Source organism: Daldinia caldariorum (assembly GCF_022478825.1).
Source record: "Daldinia caldariorum strain CBS 122874 unplaced genomic scaffold F4812scaffold_4, whole genome shotgun sequence".
NCBI lineage: Eukaryota > Fungi > Ascomycota > Sordariomycetes > Xylariales > Hypoxylaceae > Daldinia > Daldinia caldariorum.
The window spans coordinates 505,402-530,248 of record NW_025953040.1 but is presented as its reverse complement, the minus strand read 5'-3'; the positions used below and the strand labels follow the sequence as shown (position 1 = coordinate 530,248).

Below are 24,847 nucleotides of genomic sequence, written 5' to 3'. Positions count from 1 at the left end.
CGAAATCCATAATTAGTGACACTTAAATAAAAGAAAAGAAAAGTTCGAACATGCTGGCTTCCAATAACTACGCGGTAAATGCTAAGATCTCACCAAGGTAATTGTCCTTGGCCATGAGGAAGCTTTGTTTCCTGTCAAGGCAATTATTAGAAACGAGGGTGTAACGACAGCCGTGCGACGAGGCTCAAGAAGCTCAATAGGTGGAAAGGTGCCCTGCAAACCCGTGCTGCAACTCGTGCTACCTTAGGTACCTAGGTAGGTACCTACCTACTAAGCTTAGGTAGGTGGTAGGTACCAAGCTACCACGCTTACCACGCTTACCGCGGCCGAGCGCGGCTTGGCAGGGTCCCCCGGTTGGGCAGGGGGGTAAACTAACTTCCGCTGTGGCACCGCTATAAAATGCACTGTGGCTTTAGTGCTTCTGATCCCTAAAAACAGCTGGAATCTATGACCATTTTAGCGCGTACCTAACCTATACGTGGCTAGCCGCTAAGCTGCCCGAGCTGCTGGCTAGGTACCTACCTCAGGTACAGTACCTCCTACCTAGGAGATAGCCTAAGGGAAAGCAAAGCACCTAGGAGGTACCTTGTGTTATGTTAGTAGAACACACACACAACTTTCCCCAAGTATTTGAAGTGGCACGTTTTCAAGATATATCGGATTTAGAAATAAATGGTCCCAGAAATCGTGACGAGTTGATTTGATAAATCCGTGGTATCAAGAAGGGGAAAAAAAAGAAGAAGAAAAAAAGTAAAAGTAAAAGTAGATTTAAGGAACTGTTAAGATTTGTGATATGAATGGTGAATAGAAGTATCTTAGGTAGGTACCTAAGGTAAGAGGTAGTAAAGAGAACTCGAAAAGACGAAACGTACCTACCTACCTTATGTGGGCAGGTAGCTGTCACCGTTGCTGTTGCTGTTGCTATTGCTGTTTTCGTTGTTGTTGTTGCTGCCGCATTAACTATCACGTACTAGCACAAACGTGACAGTTAAGGGTGGAAGCACCCTTTACGTAGGTATAAATGACTGTCTCGGAAATGACGTGGCATTTGCAGTAACTCTATATGTAAACTGTCATTGGCTGGCTGAACACCTGCCATGTATCAGTACGGAGGCAGTTGCTAGCTTTACATCTGGGTAGTTCCCCAGTAACCAAATAAGGCATCAACGCCAGAGGGGAACAGCTTTGAACCTGACTCACAGACAAGGCAGGGGAGGATCATGAGAGATAATAAAAGTCACGGTATGCCAGGCAGCTACGAGGAGTAAAAGAAGCAAAAGCAAAAGGGGAACTCATAAGCCGAAGCATTAAGAACATGGTAGGTATATGCAATACTAGTTAGAACAGCCTGCCTAAGAAAATGATCTATATCATTACACAAAGTCCTACGCTAGCTAGCTAGAAAGACCAAGAGGAAACTTAAACAGTCAGACAACAGCCAAAGGCGAAGGTCTTTTATATAAGACAAGCAGAGCCCCCAGGGTAACTTACAGGAGTAACTTAATAGTACAGAGATCGAAACCCGCCAAACAGGAGCCACCCCTTATACATCTAGGTAATAGCAGTAAACATGATAACCAATAAGTAAGAAAATATTGGTACACTTATATCAGACTTCATCAGCTTTTCCTCCACACCTATACCTATACCCATACAGCCATATTCACATCCGCATATCCAACGCCCAACTCAAAGCAATCCAATACCCCAACGCCTCTTCCCCTTTCCCCTAGTTTGTACAAAACCCTTAGTTTTTTACAAGGCGGTTAACTTAACGATGGTATACATAACACTACCTAACCTAAGGTTAGTAAAGTAATTTGCCGCTAAGAACCAGCTCCGAAAAATGATCAGCCGGCTCCCGGAACCTATACTCTTCTCCCCGCACAACGCGGTCGACTTCCTCGCGGACGAACGGATATACGTCCTTCCAGGCGTTACGTCCCATCCAGCAGTCGAGATGTCCGTAGTCTGGGACTACGCGGCGCCGGTACTGGATGCCGCTCGCGTGGTCACCCGTCCCGAATGTATCTGTGAGGACCTCGTATGTCCGCTCCGTAGATTCGGGTGACAGAACAGCGTTGTCGCGGCCGACAAACAGCATGATCGGAACACCTTTTAGCCTGTGAATGTTCTCCGGAGTGTCTAACCGCTCAAATAGGGGAGCGTTGCTCATCACACCTCCCTCGTAACCCTGCTTCATGAGCATATGCAAGAGCGTCATGCTGATGCCTCCGAAGAAACGGTCGATCTGTCGGTGAGTCGCCTCGTTAAGGTTACGGTGGTTCCAACACCGTCCCAACGCTAACGTGATACGGTGGCAGCTTACGTTGTTGCAGAGCTCCTTGCGCTCATCCGGCATGACGCGCAGTAACTCGTTAAGAGTTCTCTGAATCAAGGAATCGTTTACAGTCGTGCTAAAGTTGAACCAATCTCCCGACAAGAACCGGTATATCGTATCGGCTGGAATTGGCAAGGCCATAATCTTGATCATGTTTAAAGTATTCCATTTCGGGTTCATAAAAACTTGGCTGCAGGTTATGCCCTTGATCCATTTCGCGGGGATTGTGCCGTCGAGCAGACCGGCTGAGAATGCTACGCTACCCATGCAGTGTGCAATGGTGTATACAGGTTCAGGGTCCTTATCAGGTTCCTTGGTTTCTTTTCGGATCTTCTCCAGGCAAGCTTTCAGATCTAAACGTGCATCGAACGTTGTCCAATCGTCTTGTGCAACCATCAGCATGCAGATACGATGAACAGGAACCCACACTCTGTAGCCAGCTCGACGGAAGTAGTTGACTGCATTATAGCGGATGGTGGGGAGTGCGTATATCTGATGGTCCACCGAAGCTCCGGGGATCATAAACAGGTTCTTGGTTTCAATCGTCGTGTTTGTGGGCTCCCACCTATATAATCTAGTAACAACCCCGTCGGAGGCATGAACCTTGTACACCTCGGTCGGAGGCGTGTTGTTTATATATCCAGTGTATGCCTGCGCGGGGTATTGTAAGGGTGTAAGCGGTGATAGGAGAAGTGACATCGACTTTCGAGTAAAAAATGTCAGGAAGTTAGCTGCACTCAAGACCTTCTTGAAAATACTACTGCCCGTGGGGGTGAGGGTAAGAACTTCGGAAAGGAAATCCTCTGCTCGGATACTCATGATACCCTTAGCAACGATTTCTCCCAGGAGGCCACATTCGTCCGCATCCGTACACGTTCGCTGTGATTCTGAAATGGGCTCAGTGATGGTAACATAGAGAGTGCTAGTGGATTTCCAGAAACGCATCGGCGACAACGCGACAGACGAATCAACAACTTTATAGCCGTGGAAATGCAGCTGCCTCCCATTGACTCCACGCATGTCGAAATCATACGTCAGGTTTCGTGTCCCAGGTGCTTTTCGATCCAACAAAAATAAATTGAAATCTCCCCGCTGGACCATGAACGGGGAACCCTCGAGGGTAGGACAGACAAAGGTACCTGTTAGCGTTGCTTTATGGCTGGGATCGCGTATGGTCGACCTGAGGCTAAAGGACTGCACGCTGAGAAAGAATCGCGCTGTTTCGCTTAAGGATTTCGCAGTCCTGGCTGCCAGCTCGTATGTGTCTATGTTATCTCGCTTGAGACCCTTGTCTCTATGGATATATCCAGACATGACTTCCGTGAAACCGAACCCGGATTCATTCATGCGTCGAGCAGAGATCATCGCCTTCGTTGCACTGTTTAGTTTGGCTGTCTCTTGCCTCTCCTCAGCGCGCTCTTTCCAGCCACTTCTTTTACGGTGGTGGCTATGTTCAGGGGCGCCGAAGAGATCGAGAATTTTATTCTGTGTCATGTCGATTGTGAGACCCCTCTCCTTGATATAGTGGTCCACAGACCGTTCGGCTAGGGCTGTGATAGTCGCAAATGGGTTTGCGCCGAGGGCGGTCGGGATAACCGCAGCATCTGTGACAATGAGACCAGAGTAGGTCTCTGTTCCGGAACCTTTAAAGACCTCACCCCTATGGTTTGTAACGCCGGTCGAACCAGTCCCATCGCGAGCCATACAAGCACCACTGAATACTATTAGGATCTAGATATCTATCAGGTATTGCCAGATAACTTACCCAATCGGATGAACCGTAATTTGCTGTTCTCCTAAGAGAGCATGCCAGGGGTTATTAACGTATGTTCCCCCAACCGCTCTTGTAGCTCTTTCTAGTACACGGTTTAGGTACTTAACATGATCACTACGGCCGACACCTACAAACTCAAGGACAGGCTTATCGTCCTTTAGAGTTAAGTACGCTTGGTTGCCTAAAGCTCAATTAGCATTCACTTCTGCCGAGAAGCTGTCAACGATAAACTCACTGTCATGGGACATAATCAAGTACACTTGTGTCCTCTCAATGGCGCCTTTCCGATAGTAGGGACCGAGAAGTGCGCTTCCTGCGCGAGCAAGGTTTGCCTTCACTCTACCAACAAGGCCTTCGCCGGTCGGCTCAATGCTACCAGGCAGGAGCTCAAGCATAGCCTGTAAAAAGGGCGCAAGGGCTGACGGTATAGACCCTTCCTCGATAACATAGCCATCCAAGGGGTTCTCGTGGCCTTCTCTATTGTCTATGATGCCGGTTATACAAGGCCCAATAGGATGAGAAGGAGACGGGGAGGCTTTCCCCATTCCGTTCACCTCATAGTCGGTGTTGTATCTGCAACCTATTAGAAAGAATTCGCTTAGAATTGTGACGGGATTGCATACCCGAACCCTAGGATATCCCCATTGCCGCTCATGTTCTGGCCTACTTTCTCACTCAACTCGAGCCCCATGTCCCTGCTTCTAAGGAGAATCTCGGTTGTTCCGATAGTACCAGCACCGAGAAAGACAGCACTCTTTGCGTGGACCCACATAAGGTCGCCGTGTAGGTTTGCTTTGAAGTGGCCACGATTCCGCCCATGCCAAGCGAAATAGATGATATACCCGGATTGGTCGCCAGGAGCCTCAGTTATGTATCGTACCTCGGCCTCGCAAAATAAATCGGCACCCCAGTTCCACGCGTCAGCCAGGTACGTAACCAGCGTGGTGTTCTTAGACGCGTCGTTTAGACCTGTGACATCCTGGCCGGTGAGTGCTGATGGAAACATTTCCACACCACAGCTATTTGGACCATTACGGAATCGCGTTGTCTGTTTCACTCGTCGAAACTTATTTGACATGTTTAGATACTTTGCTTGTCTCTCTAGGAGTTCGAGTTTTGGCAATTTTGGCCAGTCATCGGGGTACGGTTCTGGTTCCAAGACCTCTTCTGCTCTCCTATAATCTGTTTGATCATCTGGTTAGTTACTTTTCTTTGTAGTTATGCGGAAATAGTTTTTATAGCCAACGGGGTAGTAGTCAAAGGGATGATATAGGATAGATCACCCCTTGTGAAATACCAGAATCTGAGTCTTACATTCGTCCAAAGAGTCAGGATCTTCTCTGATTTCCTTCGGCCATGCGTCTTGTCGCAGCGTGTCTTTGTCCGCTGGCAAGTATACATTGGCATTGATCAAGCTGGTACCACCGAGACCTAAAATATGGTTAATATAACATTTTATATTTCATCTCTCGCGTGCGGGTACTAACCATTGCAAACAACTGCATTTTGACAGTTGCCGAATATTAAATGATACATACCGGTAGGATCCCCACCGTCGACTACCTTCTTGGGTAGCCAACCGGGGGCGAGCTCGCCGGAATAGTGGACCTGGTTAAGGGCATCACCGGTGCTGACGGGATACTCCCCTGGCCAGCGTTCCTTGCCGCGCTCAAGGAGACAAACCGATTGACCGGCGCGAGCCATGCGGGACGCCGCCACGCCGCCACCGTAACCAGAGCCGATGACAACACAGTCGTATGAGTTGCGCATAAGCTCCACGGGCTTGGATATACGAGGGAACTGTGCGGTTTTAGGATCATCTCCCCAGGGCTGTATCCGGGGAAAAGCGCGAGGTTGCTGTTCTCCTGATTCATCGTCAACACTAAACCTGCGACCGGGATTAGGTTCAGCATGGTTCCACGCGTCACTAGCATTAAGCCCGTAGAAGCTATTGTTGAAAGTGTCCGACGAACAATCTGAAGCACTTGTGCTATGAGGATGTTCATGTCCGTTCCATGTTGCCCTACTGTTAAGCCGTCTTCCGAACCCGTTGCCGATCCCATTCGTGACTGGCACCTCGATGAACGTCGGCTTGGTATCCTTGGCACCAATGGCCGGAACATTAGGAGTCGCAGACGGCATTGTAGCAATATTCGACTTGCCCAAGGCAATAGAATGCCAAGACCAGCCTTAGTATGGCCGTTTTATCAGAGCTCGCCACTCAATCTAGCGTTTGGTAACGGGAAAAGCAAGCAAGTGATGCTATAAAGAAAGACCTTGGGGATAAGGCAGTAGCTTCGTGTGGAATTATGAGATTGGTGCACAACTAGGGTACATGGAGTTAGAATTTGCTGAGATGAGATTTGAATAAATGAATGGTTATCTGTATTTGACGCCTCCGAGGTTGGTGGCTTCATATAGCTGGATAATACACCAGGGGGTATTACGCCTTTGTATATCGATACCGCTCTGCCTAGACATGGCTTTACACAATGGGAATGATGACAATGAGGAAAAAGCGGAGGGCTTAACGGTCGACAGCCCAGGATTAGACAACTGCCTAGCAGTGGTTATTGCAGAATACACTACGGTACATCGTAGGGGTGGTAACGCTCTTTTCTCATCTTGCGGAGCTACTGCAAGTCTAAGAGAACAGGGGGCGCAGACCCTTGCTGCTGAGGCAGGGCTGAAAGTCGAAGCAACCTTAGAACGATCGCCAGCTCATGCTCTTATCCCAAAGGAGTAACAGTGTATGTAAGTGGAGGTTAACGAATCGTCTACCGAGCTTGCAGTGCATCGACGCTATTGGAGAACAAACGCTAGTCTCGGTGAGATCTAATAATAATGATAATACTAAAAAAATAAAAAAGGTATACTACGTTGATATGCTGTATGTGGTATGCTGCCGGATGTTGGCGATACCTAGCTGAGCAATAGAACAAAAAGCGAAGCTAACAAGAAGAGTATTATCTATTTCTTCCTTTCTTATGTGTCACAAAGCATACGAAGTAGAAGACGTAGCCAATTGGGAGAGGATTCCGGATATGGTATCAATTTGTGAGATACTGGAAATAGTATATAATATTATACGAAGTGGAAAGAGATGAGATACCTAAGGGTGTCCTTGAAGGATGTTTGGGGGTGTTTGGTTGGACGAAACAACAGCGAATGATGGAGATTGAGATCCGAGACAGCGAGACGGGACGAGTACATCACTCCGTAGCTTACGCACATAGTAAAAGTTGTACCTAATCCACATGAATGCCGGTACCTACTACCAGGTACCTTACCTGTAATGCATTATTACACGTCTGTAACGGAGACATGTGACTTCCCCAATGGGTGGAGGTTTATAACGCATTATTTTACGCTTAAAATGTAACTTCAAATAGTAGTAACAAGTTGCATAACTGCATAACGTGTTGCAATATTAAGCGCCGTAATCAACCAAACCGCCCCAATCTCTTACCAAGCAGCCAAGTAAATTCAACCAAAAATATTATAGGGGTCACATATTCGGCTGTTACGAATGTGCTGAAGATTGGAAGCAAGTAGTACCTAGGTATCGCTATCAGTGCCTAAACGGGCATTCCCGTCGGTCTAATAGCCCAGATCCAGGGAGACGGTATCTCTCCCCTGAGAATTTCACTTCTGAGCTGAACAACGAACCGTGGCTCTGGATGAAAATGATGCAAGGGACGCTACCGGGGGTTAAAGAGGTTGAAATCTATGACATACCTCGTCCAATAAGAAATTGGAAAAAACTGGTTACTTCTTTTTTTTTTCGTTATTAATAATGCTGGCATTCCCATCGTTGATTGGTTAGTAAACGACTCGATTCGGAAGATACCCTTTCACATAGGCTCGAGCTCAGTTGCTGACTTCGCTAAAAAGAGGGGGGAAGGCCAGGCATGTGGTGTGGTTCAATCTCTGCGCTAACTAATAATACGGCAAATGGTTAGATATAACTTCTATAGCAAGTTCGCTGCCCCTCACCACTGGAATAGGAACAACATCACAATCCTAGGTCAAAGAACTCCGCCAAGACGTAGGGCTGAACTAATCCATACCAATCGGTACCTAGCACGAACAAACAAATAAGATTAATACTACCTATGATACCTGCCTCTTACTATCATAGTATTACTTACTGGCCTTGGCTAAACAATATCAGAAAGGGCCAAACACCCAAATAGCTGAAAACGATTCGTTGGGACTGCGAAGCCGAAACGAGGTTATCTCTCCTTTTTTTCCCCCCCTCTAGACGTGAGTATACGGCCAATCGACATTTGGAGGCCGCTGGCGATGTCAGCTCGGCAAAGTGGCAGGGTGACGCTGAGATGATAAAACCCTAACATCAGATATTCGGAATATGCGACGCCATTGCTGACCTCTCTTTTCGACCCCACTCACCACCCTCTCTCTCTCTCTCCCTTCCCCCCCTATCCAACGGAACTAGCGGTAGGCCGTTCGCTGGAATTGACTCAGCTCGCCAGCATCAGCAAATGAGACGTGCGCTCCGGGGATGCGAGCTTGTGGAGGAACGTGGCTACGTTACCTAGCTTGCAGAGACGACGACGTTTGGGTCGCATTTCCATTTCCGATTCCAGGTACGGTACCTACTGAAAAAGGTCTGCCTGGTCGAGAATTATAATTGGACGACCCTCGAACAAATTCATTTCCTCGTAACGAGTATTCCTCTTCTATGATGATTACGGGAACCGGGTTTCGAAATGATTGTCGTTACCCTAACACGGGCCCAATTACGAGACTCTTCTTTTCGAATTGGTCAGCAATGGCTTCTGGACTCCCGTATCAAGTTCTCAATCGGGGTTTCTTCTGCTAGCTAGGTAGCTATTGCTATTTTTGACCTGCTACTAGTAGGTACATCATAGCCAGATCCTGATGCGTTGCGTTCGGCTGCAGGTACAATGCCAATACGTCAGGTACACACATAACCACCACAGTGAGGCTAGAGACCGGTCCCAAAAGGAGAAACAATCGTACAACCCACCTCGTGCCTGTACCGACCGCAACCCAAGCTCTCCCATCTAATATAAGCATGCCATAGGTAGTAGCACCGCCCCTTTCCCCTGTAGTGCTTCCGTCCCCTCCATCGTCATCTTATCTCCGTGTTTCGATCTTCTTTCTGATAAAAAAACAACGCAGCAGGCAGAGACCACGGATAGTTTATTTCCCCATCCCCTCACTTGCCGTCCGGCGTAACACGGTCACGTAAGTGTCGCCGGCATCGTACGGCAGCATCCCGTCCGCCATTCACGACATCCGCACGCAAGATCCTGCCCTGCAAGTAGCCGCAAATATGAATTTACATCGTAACATGGCACCACGCGATTCCGTCAGTATCAGCCCACTTAGCGTATGCGTGTGTCTGTCTCTCTGTGTATGTGTGTCCGTAACTTGGACCATAGCCTGTAAGCGCGTATAAGCGCGAAACAACGTAGTATTCCCAGTTCCGTCGAAACATCTCCGATCGGGAAAGGGATTTCGAGTATCAAGTTGGTCGCACCGGGGGGCTACGGAGAATTTTTATCATTCGTCGCAGACAACGCCGCCGCCACCACCACTCTTTCTTCCCTCTTGGCCCCTTCAAGAAATATCATATCAGGGGACGGAATGTAAAATTAGGGTAAGTACCTGGTATTGTAGGGAATCCGACTCAGAACCGTGGTGTATCGCGGAAGACGTAGGATCAAGTAAGCCGCCCCTTCATTGGCCGTTATTAATATCGCCGTCTAACCTGAGAGGAACCGTCTTACCGGATAAGCTACCGTTTAAGATAGGTACGCACACTTAAAAAAAAGGCCCGGGTATGACAGTAGGTAGGTACCTACATACAGAGTAAGCAGAACGTAAGGGAGAGGGCAATGCTGGCCTTCTGCAGATGTCTAGAGACCCGAGATCCAGGTTGGTGATTCAGATTGAGAGTGAAAGTGAGATTTCTCACATGGCAACCCTGACGAGGAAACGCACAGAGACCGCCCCCCCTCTCCACCCCTTCCCACCCGTCCAACCGGGCTCACTCACCTCACCTCGCCTTGCCTTGCCTTCCCTTACCCCGTCCAGAGCCCCGGGATCCGTATTCTCGCCACCCGTGCCAAATTACGGGGTGTTCAAGCCACCACCAATATATATACCTACCTAACCTAACATACCTATATTAAGCATATACGTACATGCATCAACTGCACAGCGTCGGTATCTGGATTCGACTTAGAAATGACGACACGACTTCGATCACGCGGGTTCAGATATATATGACACGACATGATTCCCGTCTATCTACCTTAGGCACCTTACTAGCTTGGTTCAGCCCGGTTTAGTCGTACCTATAAGCGGCCCAGATCTGTACGGGGCAATAGGCAGACAATCGCATCTACCTATCTAACCTACTGTACATAGGAACTCACGATAGACCGAAGCAGCTAGGAATCGGCGAATGGGTGGTACCTAGCAGGAATAGGAGCGCATCCATTGCCCCGGTCCCGCCACAGCGCTATATGTGCCGACGAAACCACGCGAGAGGGACGGCAGGCAATAGGTCCTAGATGAACGGATGGATGCCTTTGGGCGGCAGGTATAGCCCGTCGCATCACATCATATCACATCGCATGTGCAGATATCGAATCGAATACCTTAGGTTAGTAGGAGGTAGGTACCGAGACTACCTACTCCCCGTCGCCCGGTTCCCCAGAGGATCGTAGATGTGGGAACTCCACCCGACGTCCCAACTGTCCGTTGGCTGCCTCCATCGATCTGACCCTTTTCCGTCCTGGGTACATATGGAAATCCACTCGCGCACTTCTAAATCCCCACAGGCCATATATCGCGACCTACCTACCTCAACTAGTCGCATAGGAGGTAGGTACCAGGTAGGTAGGTGCCTACCCTTAGACATGTATATGGCTGCTGAAAGGGGCCGGATGAGTGACGATCATCGTATGGGGTTTTTGAATTTATTTTGCAACTCTTCACGTTTACCGATAGGAATACCACCTTAGGTACCTCCTATCCGCCTACGCGCTTATCCCTCCACTGCTACTGATACTGATACTACTATACTCCCAATACTACGACGTCTAATGCACGATGAATATGTATGTTAGGTGTGTGTATATGCACGCATTGCAGCTGAAGTGCATACCCTAGGGCCTAGGTACCTAAGATAGCCTATACCTACCTAGGTAGCAAAAGCTTCAATCTGCGTGCCGGGAGCGGTGCGTGCGTGCTATTGGACGGGCTGTATAGATTAAATTCCCGATGCAATGCTACGACGGTGTTAGGATGCGATGGGACGGGATGGGACTCCCTAACATGAATGATGTGGTAGTATTGAGGTTGCCTTTGGCTGGTTCCCTTTTATACCTTATATATTATATATGTACCTCATCATGTACATACTCGTGTATGATATATTCAGCTAGCTCGGTACCTACTTGCATGAAATGTCTCCATCCGGTAGTTGGACGTTACCTACGTGATCTAGGTAGCTTCCATAATATAAGGGCTCGGTAGAGAGACATGTACCTAGGTACCTAAATATATAGCAGAAGTAGGACTCTCGTGTAAATACCCAAATACCCAAATGTTCATTCGACAGCTACACCAATACGCATCGTTTCTTCACTTTTCTGTAACCTGGTCAGTCTAATTCGAGTAACATTAGTCGAATACGAGATCAGAACCAACGGCCTACGTATCTGCCTGCTTTCTTGTTCGTGAAAATGTTTCATTCCGTTTCGTTTCGTTTTTTTTTTTATGCCTATGTCCTACATACGATCTCCCAGTGCCCCCAAGTTTTCCGAGCGCCTATTCGCCCGGGAAAGGCACAGCTGTCCTTTGGTAATCATATCATACATCACATCGTAACCCGCCAGCCAGCCAGCTATCCTATCCATCCAGCTGTCTGCCCTGCGCCGTGCCAAGTTCCCTCCCATCCATGCCAGTATTAGGCATTCCTTCCTCCATAATGCAATCCGATCCACCGATCTTTTAACGGCGCCCTGCATGCACGGAGGTGGCAGCCCCTAATCGCTAATACAACGATGGTCTAGCGAACTAGCTAATCACCCGTCTAGACGTGAATCCTTCGACGTGATGGGCGAACTATAGCCGCCCGGCTCCTCCAGCTAATATGCCTTGTGCTTTGCATGCCAGGCAGTTCACCACCAGTCGCCCTGGTCGTGCATAGCCTGGACAACCTTGAGGAAACCGGCGATGTTACCACCGGCAACCAAGCTGGGAAGTTCACCCACCTTGGTCTTGACGTACTTGTTGGACTTCTCAATGCTCTGGTCGAAGATGCCCTTCATGATCTGAGCGAGGCGCTCGTCGACGCGCTCCTGAGTCCAGCTGAAGCGGCTGCTGTTCTGCGCCATCTCTAGGCCAGAGACTGCAACACCACCAGCGTTTGAGGCTTTGCCCGGTGCGTACCAGATGGCGTCATTGCCCTTCTCCTTTCGGGCGGCCTCGAACACGTCGATAGCCTCCTGTGTGCAGCCCATGTTGGAGCCCTCGGCGATGAACTGCGCACCATTCTTGACTAGAACTTCGGCTTCCTCCTTGCTGACCTCGTTTTGTGTAGCGCATGGCAGGGCAATGTCCACCTTGCCGACGTGTACCCAGGGACGTGCGCCCTCGATGTACTTGAATTGCGACTTGCCACTGAATTCGGTGATGGGCTTGCGCTCGAGCTTAATGGCCGCGATCTCGTTGATGTGCTCAGGAGTGAAGTATGCGTCACCCTCAGCAATCAGAGCACCCTTAGAATCAGACAGAGACACCACTGTGGCACCCAGCTCAATGCACTTCAGAGCAGCGTATTGGGCGACGTTTCCGGATCCAGAGATGGCAACGCGCTTTCCTTTGAAGCTGCCCTTGCCGGCGTATTTGATCATGTGCTCAACGTAGTAGACAAGACCGTAGCCGGTAGCCTCTGTTCAACAAAATCGTTAGCTTCGTTCGTCGTCTTGGGCGCTTTGCAGCGATATTGGCACTTACCTGGTCGGATCAGGCTACCACCCCAAGAGAGACCCTTTCCGGTGAGGACACCCTCCCACTTGTTCCTCTCCTTGCGGTATGTGCCGAACATGTAGCCAACCTCTCGGCCGCCGACACCAATATCACCGGCGGGAACGTCGGTCTCGGCGCCAATGTGCTGGCAAAGTCTTCGCATAAAGGCTTCGCAGAATCGTCGGATCTCGTTGTCACTCTTGCCCTTAGGGTCGAAGTCTGCACCTCCCTTTCCACCACCCATGCTCACTAACCAGAAAATGATTAGTGGTGCTCAATTTTCCTCCATGGTGAGCGCAAACTTACATCCTGTTAAGGCATTCTTGAAAATCTGCTCGAAGCCTAAGAACTTCAGACTGTTTGGTGTGCATGTCAATACGATTGGCTCCGTTGAAAATGGCAGTTACCCTTTTAGGTAAGAGGTCTTCTTACATTGACAGGTTGACGGTAGGGTGGAATCGCAGGCCACCCTTGTACGGACCCAGAGCGGAGTTGAACTGCACGCGGTACCCGCGGTTCACCTGCAGGTTACCCTTGTCGTCTTCCCAGACGACTCGGAATTGGATAACACGCTCCGGGATGGAAACGACCTTCAACGCGGTTCGGTACTCGGGGTGCTGCTCGAAAAGTGTGCTCTCCTCAAGAGTGGCCACAAGTTCTATCCATCGCGTTAGTCCGGGCCGGTACCCACTAGCTGTTGCTACTTTGATTTATTTACCTTTGTAGGCCTGCTCGAACTCGGGCTCAGAGGGAAGATGAGACATGTTTACGACGTAGACTTAAGTCTGGGTATAATTTTAAAGCGGAAGGGTATCGGTAAAAAATGGGTATCTTAAACTGTGTCTGGCACGATGCTAATGTAAAGGGAATAGGAAATAGGAAATACGCCTCCCGTGAACGAGTCGTCAGAAGTGCGAGCTTTATCTTTATATTTTCAGAGAGTTAAGAAGAAAGGATCAGAGCCGAGGGAAGGCGAGTAATTATATGCGCCTCCCGCTCGAGAAGAACAAAGACCGAGAGTCACCGTCATCGGTGCTCCTCCAGACTAAATTGTAAAGTGGTGAATGTGCCGATCAAGGCCCTGACTCCGCGTTGCTATTTTGTAAAGGTGGCCCTTCATACCTGAGGCAGGCCAGGTAACCCAAGCTGTGACGCCCAATGACTACAGTTTTTTGCTAATGATAGAGGGTAAGACTGTATGTAGCCTCACCTGCCCCGGGAACAAAGGTGTGGGGGGCTCTAGGCCGTAGTGAACGATTCCGGCTGATTTTTTTTTCTTTTTCCCTTCATATTATTCTGGTCTTGCCCCTGTCTGAACTGAGGCAATTGTTGGCCGGCTGGATGAGATCAAGGTATATGCCTCAATCTAGTCCACGCAGATCCATGTTCTAGAGAATATACCAGCTCCTCTAAGTCCAGAGCGTTGTCGGCGGACCAAGAACTTTCTCGCTGATATTCGGGGCGACCGAGATAACGCTTTGAGTACTATGTTGCCGTAAGCCTAATTTCCGGGAGCCAAGTAGGAATCTTCAACGGAATTTGGCTAGGTTAAGGTAGGTACATAATGACGGGGCTACGTTTTTCGACGGCCGCACAACCTCGAGTGGGCGAAAAAAAAAAATATAGAAAACACCGTAGCACATGCTCTTTGATGTCAAAATGCGCATACGAGCATCAGAGCGGTGACGGAGTTCGTGGCGGCTGCTACAGAACCATGTGGTGTCTCTGTGGGGGACATATGTGTGAACTAGGAGCTGAATCGTGAGCCAAGATGAGAATCAACCAACCATAGACTGTGATCTCGACGCCCTACGGTAGGTTACGGTAAGGTAGGGATCAGACCCGGAGAAGCCAGAAGTTTAAGCTTCGCCACAGGTGTGCGGCATCTTATCAGAGATCGCTGATTCGTGGGTTGAGTTTGCGACGACAACAATATTCACGTCAATCGAAGTTTGGTGATAGAATTTCCACGCTTGAAGTGTGTGGAATATGGAATCTGTCAGCCGCCGTTCGCGGAACGGCCCTGCCAAGGACTTGGGACGGCCAGGATGGACCTGTAAGGACAGGGAACGACAGAGCGGACCCTGCGAGACATGCATCTCGCGGAAATTTCGATCCAGTAGCATCTCTCCAATGGATATAGATTGCGTAATAGCTACCCAAGTTGCGCCGACTAGTCTCAAAAGACTATTTGACCGAGATGTTCCGCGACCGGAGCAAGTCGGATCAGGCTCTCAGAATTTCATATTGAGCACCGCTACGAAAATGAACCGCGAGTAAATTCCCATACGACATTTAAGTTATGAGCATACGGATCCGTATTTCCTTAGGCAGCCAAGGCGTCGAAGTGTTGTTCGAGATGATCCTTGAAAAGAAGCCCCTCATCTTCGACGCTGGTATTTGTGCTAGTCAGCTAGTTAGACTACCTCGAGGCTAAGAGGTAGTTATGTCTTTAGCAACGTTTGAGGATCAATTGGAACGTTACTAGTATAAGCGTTACTGACATGCTTACATATAAGGTACCTACCAAGACTGATATAAAGTCCTGGGGTAGAACTCTATACTTTCCATCTTCTTTTTCTCGAATGACTAGCCTTGCTTGACTTGTTGTCTATTCTGTGAATCATAGCGGTAATGGACGCTATTAAGACCTTTTAACACCGATAATTCTAGTGGCGTCGTCTTACAAAGTGACATACTTCCTCGTTGTAAATCGTGATACCATGCTTAGAGAAGGTGGTGGGGTTGTGGGTGAAATTGGTGATTAGAGTATAATACAGTAAAACCCTACCATAACGAATGGGAAAAAACAGCGAATCAGATTCGTTATGGTGTAAATTCGCTCTAGAGAGTAAAATGGAGCTAGTACCAAAGGGGTAAAGGGTAGTAGGTACGTACCTAACGAACTTAATAAGCTTGAAAAAGTCAAAAAGTAGCGCGAAATTAAGGATGACTTTTCCAAAAATAGCTTAGTGTTTATCCTAAAACAGTATAACACTACCTATTCTATAACGAATTTGGTGGTGACTAAGCATAAAATTTAACGAAATTCAAGAAACAGCTATATCAATTCGTTAAGGTGTAAATTCGCTATATACTAGATTCGTTATGGTACGGTTTTACTGTAAGAGGAGGAGGATGTTTGGAAGGTTTCGCATGAAGTTCGCTAATTGATTTCTGGTCTAAAGAACTCCCCGCAATGTTCATCACCATCGGTCCTTCTCTAATGGGAGGTAGCTTCCATCTAGATACATCCATACTATAGTAGTATGCGATTAACCTAACTAATACTTATGACAAAGCACCTTGACGGCAAGTCTTGGGAGTTATACGGTTTACTTTTCGGTGTATAACTTATGTAATGCGACTAGTACCTATAATGGCATGCGATCACGCCTAGGTACAAATGGAAGTATATCATCATTTAGTAATTTCAAGTAAATTAGAACTAACTACCTAATTATTGTCTCGAATAATAGAATGGCTATATCCTACATGCTACATATTAAGCAGGAAGCAAGAAAATAGAACCATGGCATAGAAATAGTAATAGATCAAGTCAAGCCTTTCATCATTAGCTAGTCTACTTACGTGGAACGAACAGACCTCAACTTAGGGGAAATCAAGTCCTCTCTACCAGACATCCATGTAAGTGCGCAACCTAACCCACCATCATTCGATTACGTAGTGCTCTTGCTATGATCATTAGGTACCTGGGTATGCTACCAAGCTCTCGTGAATAGCACAACTCTATTAGAACTGCAACGTCGATATGTGTATATGGTATCTTGTCCCACGGTGCTCGAGGCTGCGAACCCTTATTATATATGTGTATCGCTTAGCCATTCGTAAAGTATAAACCACCAAACCCGGACTCCATACCATCGTCGTACATCTCTCATAACGCCCAACTTCTTCCCATACCACGGATGCACTTGATTCTAGTACCTATTTTATCATTACCATATAGCCGATTGGTCGAAATCAAACCGCTTCAGCTCCTTGCTCGCGTCCTCCACATCCTTCTTCGCCTTCATGCGCATGTAGAAGATAGGACAGTCCTTGCTGCTGCAGATCACCTCACCATGCATACTGCCTTGGCATCGCTGGCATTGCGTCCACAGTCTCCCAAACCGGACTTCTAGGTCAGATACCTTGTCCAGTGTCTTCTTGTATAATTCACCCACGCGAGGCGCGCAGTCTGAGCAGGCAGCGCCGCCACTTTCCTCCTTGCTCACGAGCGGTTTCTTGCAACCCATGCATGTCATGGTCTTCTTTGCAAATTTCATGAGGCCGCCTACTGTTGGCGCCGCAACTGAGACGGAACGGGTATGGTCACCAGTAAGGAGCGACTTTGATTTTGTCTCTCCCAGAATAGGATCGAATATACGTCCCAGGGGCTTGGCTAACTGGTTGTCGAGGTAATATCTTGTATCGATGGGGACGTTGTTCTCTAGAACGAAGATTGGGTCTTCCGACTTCTCGAAATTCTTCGCTCCACTTGCACCTTTCACCATAACGTATGCTACTCGATCACCCAACCCAGGTGCGGAACCAGCATCTCGCTTCTTCATACGCTGAGCAAGTTCGACGTGAGCTTGCTTCGCATCATAGCTTTCTTTGGTGAGCGCCTTCGTAATCACAAGCTTGGACATATCTATCTTGTTCTGTAACAGATCCGCGATTGTATCCTTGACGTAGCTGCGATATTGGTTAGTATAACAAGGCTTAGATATAAAGGAAGTGGACATACTCTTGAGCTCCCTGGACGTCCTGATCAATCAGGATCATCCTCAAGACCTTCTCGATAACGGTCTGTACCAGCAGACAGTTATCTCGCCTGACAGTCTCGATACCTTTGGTATCCATCTTGTCGAATTTATCAGGTCTCGTCCAAAAGAGACCCGCATATCGCTTCTTGTTGATGAGCAAGTATGGGAAGTAGACCTTCTCGAACTCTAGCTTGATAGGCTTGACGAATTTTGATGACACATAATTCGCTGCCTCCTCGCCGAGTCTCATCGCCTCCGCTAAATCTTTCGTCCCAAATTTAACCATGACGGAATCGGTATCGCCATAGATGACTTGGGCGTCATGAGTATATCCGTTTGCGATATTATACTTCTTTTCCACTTCCATTTTAGTCTTCTCAATCATCTGTCGACCGAAACTTGTGGTACTACTGGCGATCTCCAGACATGGGAGCTTGCCCGTGGTGGCACCTGTAAGACCGTAAACACTGTTGGCGCTGACCTTCAGCGCGAGCTGACGACCGTTCAAAACGGCCTTTTTGAAAGGGTCAGTCTCAACGGCTAGTTCTTTTTTGGCTTGCTTTCTTGCTGAAAGAAGCTCCTCGAGAATCTGGGCAAGAAGGCCTTTTCGCTGCTTGACAGTGACGAACATATCACCGTTGGGTGTGACAATATAGTCCTCATCTTTCTTGAGGTTAAACTTTTCTATCGCCCTCTTGTTCACGAGAGTTGTATAGCAAAGATTATGCGCTTGCATAATACTGGGATATAGCGATGCAAAATCGAGAGTTGCGATAGGCACGTCGTAGTAACCTCGAGTAGGTTCGATAACCGTAGCGCCTTCATACTGATCGTCCGAGCTTTCTGATCTCATGTTTGGGATTACAAGCTTCTGCTCCAGAGCCTTCCGGAACAATTGGCTCATGAACTTGACTTGTTGTCCACGCGAGAGAAGGAAGTTGAACGGAACTCCTGTGACTCTCGCCATTTCTGTATAATTCGCAAGACAGGAGAGTTTATCCATCAGTCGCTGAGGTAAGTAGGCATCCTTTAAACAGTATAGTGCTAGACGACGCCTGGACTCCGGTGTACCGTTGAATAGTTCGGTAATCATCGTGTAGTGGACATCTTCTTTTTGCTCCCCGAGAAAGTGAGAGCACACCGAATTCAGTGTATAACTCCTAAGATGATGATCTCGCTGAATCAATTGCAGGAGATCAAGTTGTAATCGGCCATTGGTGTTTGTGGTCTTTGTGTCCCGATTTCCCATTTGTTTACTCGAAAAATTCGTCTTTTTGGAGAAGGTTTTCACGCTGTGTAGACGAGTCCAGTAATCAAAACCCTGGAGCTTCAGGTGCTCGGCACGATCAAGTAAATAGGGGAAATCGAAGTTGGCAATGTTGTAACCAGTAATCAAATCAGGGTCAACTTTGTCAAGGAACCGCTTCCAAGCCATCAGCATGTCGGATTCTCTCTCGAAATCGAGGATTTGGGTTGCTACAATGGGACTCGTCCGGTCTAAGCAGAACACGTTCCGAACGAAGGGTTTGCTCTCTCCATAACGAGTCACGACGTTCGCAATTTGAATTACTGGGTCTTGATTTGCCTCCGGGAAGATGCCTTTTCGACCGGCGCATTCGATATCGAAGGAAAGAATACGTAAGGGGGCCATCTTAGACCATTCACCTTTCGGTTCGTGGGAAATCAGCTCTCGGTAGCTGATCTCGGCTTCAATCTGACAGCTTGATTGCCGCTGGTTATCTGGTATTAAACGATACGACTTGGCGGGTGCCTCTACCCACGACATACCGGGAATCTATAACGATTAGCAGAATACTTTAGGGTAATAGCCATAGATCTCGTACCTTGCAGTCAACCATGAACCGCAGAACGTATTGTAGATTATCAAATGTCATTATACCCCCTTCGACCCCTTTCCACATCCCCTTCCAATTTACTTCATTCTTTTCGAAGGCCGACCGCACTCTTGCGATATGCTTCGGATCTGTAACCGTAACCTTGATGTAGGGGCTTTGTGTATTGCCTTGAAAGCCGTAGATATTCTCTCGCAAGACAATTTGACAAGAGTGTATAACAGATTGGTATTGGGCTAATTGAGTCTCGAGGTAGGCTTTGAAGGGTTCGCAATCCTGGGGGGTGAAGGAGACGGGAGCAGCGACGTAAAGGTAGTGCTTGAAGTCGGTGACGTGCATCATCACAGAGTGGCCATTCTCGGTCACACCGAAGAGTTTGACAGTAGTCTTTCCGGTATGAAGAAAACCTTCTTCAGCCTCTATTTGTTGGAAGGTGAGGTTATCTCGAGCGGGGTCGAAATTCACAACGGGAGGACGTTCCCATGCTTGATCCTTCTCCGAATTGGTTTGCTTGAGCTCTGAAATATCTTGGCTTAGTTTCTCGAGGACTTCTGACTCGAAGGCACTCTTCGGCTGGGTTGATGATAACTTTGAACCGGGACCTTGTTGAGAGCTGTTTAGGCGCGAGGCCGGTGAGGAGGAGAGTGGCTCGAGACGGGGCTTTTTCACGTTAGGATTCGAATGGAAATTTCTGCGACCCGAAGCATCTCCAAGGGCGCGCTTCTGGGGTAGGAATTTAGTAGCCATGACTATGTCTTTCGAGGACAGAGTCGATGGAAAATAGTGAAGGGGAACAATTAAAACATCAGAAGCACCGGTTTGAATTGAAGTATTGTTGACGATAATGGATGGATGCGAGAATTGCGTAGCAAAAGCACGAGTTGCTCATTAAAAGTGGTTTAAGTGGTTTTTGGAAAAGCGCGTCGCGTTCAGAAGTTAGCAAGGATCTTTGGCGGGGAGCACGCGTTAAGAGTCCACGTCATAGGACAGAGCATTTGATTGGCTAAAGATACCTCCTAAGGTACCTAGATTGACTGCCCATTCCCGGGCTTTATGCCTTAGGAGGTACCTATGTTAGGTACATGTACCTACTAGGTAAGACCTAAGGCACCTGCATTGCCCGGGCATGCATACAGCCAGGTACCTATACCGGCCATACTATCCTAGGTACTATCAAACATCTCTGTTTACTACCTACCTAGGTATTTACTATGTGGCCGGTATAATCATACACAACTATTGCACTACCTGCCTAGGTACCTATTATTATCATATCACCTAAAAAAAGACAAAAAAAAAAAAAGTAATATAGCATTGCCATACGTTCTTCTTTATCTTACGTCTACCTCACACGTACTAGTTTTCAAGAGCAATATGAGCCATAAAGAGCAGTGCCGTAAACTGAGCGGTAAATCCGTATGATTAAATTCTAGACGGCTAAGGCAAGACAGTATGTCGCATTAACCCAAATACCTGCCCATATGGTTGCCCAGTTTCTAGTATACATTGTCTCACAATGTGAAGATATAAAATTGGCGACATCTATAGTTCCCGTCCGCTGGCCTTCTCAGCAGCATCCTCGTCCTCCTTTTTCTCGTTAACCACCTTTTCAGTAGGGGTCCACTCTAGGGCCTTAAGCCTCTCCGAAAGGATGGGGTGGGAGAAATGGTAGCTTGCGTATAACGGATCTGCATCCATCGTGCTAAGATTCTGGATCTGTAGCTTGATAAGAGACGAAGCCAGCTCCCTCTGGTAACCCAAGTTACGAGCAAAGGCATCAGCCTGGAATTCGAATTTCCGGCTCATGATGTTCATCAACAGCTTAATCACAAGGTCCATTGGTGCCAATGCGTCGGAGAAAAGGATGAACCCAATGATGATAGGGTGCTCCTTAATAAACCCAAAATCGGCATACAACGAGTTGTTGTTTACGAAGACCGAGAACAAGCTAAAGATGTACAATACGTTAATCTACTGCTTGTTAGCATGCTTGGCGCGCTTCAATTGGAAGTTCCGAACAAACCTGAGAGATGCCAAAAAGCCTAGTAGTGTGACCGAGACTCCAGTGGCCGAGTTCGTGCGCTAAGACAGCAACAACCTCCTCCGGGCTGCTCTTCTCGATCAATGTGTCGTAGATGACGATGTGCTTCTTCCACGGAAGTCCGAAGAAATAGGCGTTGCTGTGCGCGCTGCGCTTGCTACCGTCGATGACAAACAATTCATGAAGAGGGAAATTCAACTTCTTCGCCAGTGCCTCGGTCTCGGTCTTCAATTTACCTTCCTCCAGAGGAGACAGCTTGTTGAATAAGGGCAGGATGAAAATGGGGTAGACGGTGATCATGAAAACCTGAAGAACAGCAGTGAAGAGCCAGAGGTAAGTGACAAACTGATTGCCCGTCTTCTTCACGATGGCAAGGAATCCGGCAAGAACAGGAGGCGCAATGATGAAAGCGAGCAAGTTTGACTTAATCATGTCCGTGATGAACAGCTTGGGGGTCTGCTTGTTGAAACCGAACTTTTCTTCCAAGACGAATGTATGGTAGATGTTGGCAGGGAGCGACAGGGCTTGCTGAATCAGGATGAACGTAAGGACGAAGACAATTGAGTGAGAGATCTCGCCGGTAAACCGAGCGGGGGCGAAGCGCAGGAGACCACCAGTCCATGACCACAGTTTGGGGAGAACATCGAAGTGAATGAAGGCAATATTCTGGATTTGACCCCAGAGACCCTTTACGAAACCGAACTTTGCTTTAGCGCGACCATATTCCTGGCTTTTGTCGTAGACTTCCTGAGAGACTTCCTTCTCGAGAACCTTGGGGGGCTTTGCCTTCTTTAAGACACCATACTGACGTAGTGATAAGTACTCCTCGACGACATACTGAGCGACAGAGAAACCAATGATGAGCTTCTTCCACGGGAAGAGGGGTCGGTCCAAGAACCGAGCTAGGCGCTATTTGTATCATGTTAGCTTGTTTTTATTTATTTATAAAGGAAAAAAAAGAAAGAAAATATAAGTAAGATAGTTATGCAACATACCTGAAGGATATCCATCATGCCGAGATTTAAATTGCTGGTGATGATGGGAGCATTAGGTAGAATCCGTCTCAGTCTAGCTGGCGGAAGGACCTATTATTGTAAGATGGTAAACTCGAGTCGAGGTAAGCTTGTCATCCAGAAACCGTGTCAGGTAAGACGTTCAACGTGGCTTGTGCGAGTGGTACAAGGATACATGTACGGTATGAATTATGGCACAGCAAGTGCACCGCCTCGTAAGAAATGTACACTTTCGTCAACTTCAATTGAATTTTAGACCAAAGATGCAACAACCTAACACTATCACATCTAATACGCCATACTCGGGATAATGTTCATGATAAAAACCTAACGATCATTCAAATTTAGCCATATATTTTGTATGTGGAAATATGAGAGTAAGTGCCAATTTGTGAGTTGAAAACCCAATGGTTCCTTCTGTTGGATGTATAAACAGCTCCCTTCAACTTTTTTTATCACTCTTATACATGACCTTAACGGGTCATTAGTATTGAGAATAACCACTACCAACGCGCCCTATCTCATATTCCTATCTCATATTCGCCTTGACTCTTTCTAAAAGTTGCTCTCGAGTATCTCCCTTCTGGGGATGGAGGTTGCGCTGGATCTAGTCAGCCAACGGAGTAGGTTTACCAGTTTGGTGAAGTAAGGGAATATTCTTACGGCCGCGAGCCATCTTCTGAGCTCTTCGCGCGTCCAATCCTCAGGGTCGCCCTTTGGATCATCCTGGGAAGGAAATATACTCCCGCCGGCCCAAGACCAAGCGAGGGCGGCCGTGACAAGCCCGGAGAAGGCTTTGATATAAATATTCATCAGTATTGCGAAGGTTGTAGCTTATACGTAACTAGCAGATGTACCTAGTACAGCGTTCTGCTCACGTTGAATTAGTTAAGAGACTTTCAGCCGGCAATAAGGGGTGATAGATAATGTAGAGGGTTATGCACCTTGGATTTCATGGCATTATCGAGAAGAGTAGGCATGGTCGACTGGCAGTCCAAAAAGGACTTATATAGTAGAAGGGATTGGCAAGGAATGTACGGATTAACTCTGAATCACTCATATACCATATTCAGTGATCAGGCAACTCTGTCCAGTTTAATAGGTTATGATTCCTCATGTATATGGGGATTAATACCCGTATCAGCTTGTGATGCCTAGAAGCTAACGCCACGTCATTAGCCACGTACCTAGGTTATTGAGAGGTACTGGTTCTACGCCTCATTTTTTGTTCAAGTACCTAGGTAGTTGTTGGAAATGGTCCGTGCATAAACTGTGATTGGGACTTGTCTCTTATCAATCGCAAGAACCCTCCCCACTATCAATATTGGGAAATCGCTTAGAACCCTGTCACGGAATTTTGCCCACACAATTTCGCAACAACCGGCAGAAAAGTCAACTTCTCGATTTCTATCCAAACTATCAACATCGATTCCGCCATCACACCGTCAAAATGCCTCAGGAAATCGCCGATATCAAGAAGGTATATTATATTTTCGCGAATTTGGAAATGATATTCAATCGACTAACAAACGATTTGTTCAGTTCATCGAGATCTGCCGGCGGGAAGACGCCAAGTGTACGTGACGAGATAAATGAAGAAGGACATGACCGTTTGTGTATCCGTGCTTATACTAACTGGAATTTTCTTTCTTTTTTTTCTTACAGCCGCCCGGATCAAGAAGAACAAGCAGCAGACCAAGTTCAAGGTCCGATGCTCCAGGTACCTGTACACCCTGGTCCTTAAGGACTCCGACAAGGCCGAGAAGCTGAAGCAGAGCTTACCCCCGAGTACGCATTGCCTCTTTTTCCTGCAAACTAAGTACCTAGAGCGTCGAAACAAGCGCTGACGTTTATTTAACTGCAGACCTACAAATCAAGGAGGTTCCTAAGAAGAACAGGAAGGGCAAGCACACGGCATAAGTTCTGACTACGCGTCCGAGGAAAGAAGAAAACAGGTACCAATCGCAACTGGGGAAGTCTCAGGGTGATGGACGGATAGGCGTCTAGACGAACACGGTCA

The 24,847-nt window shown here is 47.6% G+C and overlaps 6 protein-coding genes across 6 annotated transcripts; 1 reads left to right on the top strand and 5 right to left on the bottom strand.

Moving 5' to 3' along the window:
* Window positions 1-1,317: 1,317 nt before the first annotated feature.
* On the bottom strand, window positions 1,318-6,677 carry F4812DRAFT_420220 (FAD/NAD(P)-binding domain-containing protein). The gene is made up of 6 exons (XM_047933425.1): window positions 5,603-6,677; window positions 5,430-5,546; window positions 4,739-5,297; window positions 4,351-4,688; window positions 4,107-4,296; window positions 1,318-4,055 (listed from the first exon to the last, which is right to left on the bottom strand). The coding sequence occupies exons 1-6, from the start codon at window positions 6,255-6,257 to the stop codon at window positions 1,808-1,810; spliced, it is 4,107 nt and encodes a 1,368-aa protein (XP_047792065.1). The 5' UTR covers window positions 6,258-6,677; the 3' UTR covers window positions 1,318-1,807.
* Window positions 6,678-12,193: 5,516 nt separating this feature from the next.
* On the bottom strand, window positions 12,194-14,312 carry F4812DRAFT_301801 (NADP-specific glutamate dehydrogenase). The gene is made up of 5 exons (XM_047931232.1): window positions 13,867-14,312; window positions 13,581-13,806; window positions 13,455-13,504; window positions 13,137-13,397; window positions 12,194-13,071 (listed from the first exon to the last, which is right to left on the bottom strand). Exons 1-5 carry the CDS (start codon window positions 13,910-13,912, stop codon window positions 12,299-12,301), a joined length of 1,356 nt encoding a protein of 451 aa, XP_047792064.1. The 5' UTR covers window positions 13,913-14,312; the 3' UTR covers window positions 12,194-12,298.
* A 2,089-nt stretch (window positions 14,313-16,401) lies between these two features.
* F4812DRAFT_301785 (DNA polymerase family B-domain-containing protein) lies at window positions 16,402-20,685 on the bottom strand. The gene is made up of 3 exons (XM_047931231.1): window positions 19,765-20,685; window positions 17,902-19,715; window positions 16,402-17,849 (listed from the first exon to the last, which is right to left on the bottom strand). The coding sequence occupies exons 1-3, from the start codon at window positions 20,518-20,520 to the stop codon at window positions 17,108-17,110; spliced, it is 3,312 nt and encodes a 1,103-aa protein (XP_047792063.1). The 5' UTR covers window positions 20,521-20,685; the 3' UTR covers window positions 16,402-17,107.
* Window positions 20,686-21,063: 378 nt separating this feature from the next.
* Window positions 21,064-22,988, bottom strand: F4812DRAFT_420178 (peptidase family M48-domain-containing protein). Its single transcript, XM_047933424.1, has 3 exons — window positions 22,810-22,988; window positions 21,797-22,723; window positions 21,064-21,744 (listed from the first exon to the last, which is right to left on the bottom strand). The coding sequence occupies exons 1-3, from the start codon at window positions 22,825-22,827 to the stop codon at window positions 21,316-21,318; spliced, it is 1,374 nt and encodes a 457-aa protein (XP_047792062.1). The 5' UTR covers window positions 22,828-22,988; the 3' UTR covers window positions 21,064-21,315.
* Window positions 22,989-23,014: 26 nt separating this feature from the next.
* F4812DRAFT_420174 (uncharacterized protein) lies at window positions 23,015-24,069 on the bottom strand. Its single transcript, XM_047933423.1, has 4 exons — window positions 23,772-24,069; window positions 23,685-23,697; window positions 23,491-23,621; window positions 23,015-23,428 (listed from the first exon to the last, which is right to left on the bottom strand). Exons 1-4 carry the CDS (start codon window positions 23,805-23,807, stop codon window positions 23,357-23,359), a joined length of 252 nt encoding a protein of 83 aa, XP_047792061.1. The 5' UTR covers window positions 23,808-24,069; the 3' UTR covers window positions 23,015-23,356.
* A 208-nt stretch (window positions 24,070-24,277) lies between these two features.
* Window positions 24,278-24,747, top strand: F4812DRAFT_457147 (ribosomal protein L38e; the record flags this gene model as incomplete). The annotated part of the gene is made up of 4 exons (XM_047937120.1): window positions 24,278-24,307; window positions 24,370-24,403; window positions 24,493-24,615; window positions 24,692-24,747. 4 exons carry the CDS (start codon window positions 24,278-24,280, stop codon window positions 24,745-24,747), a joined length of 243 nt encoding a protein of 80 aa, XP_047792060.1.
* Window positions 24,748-24,847: the final 100 nt, after the last annotated feature.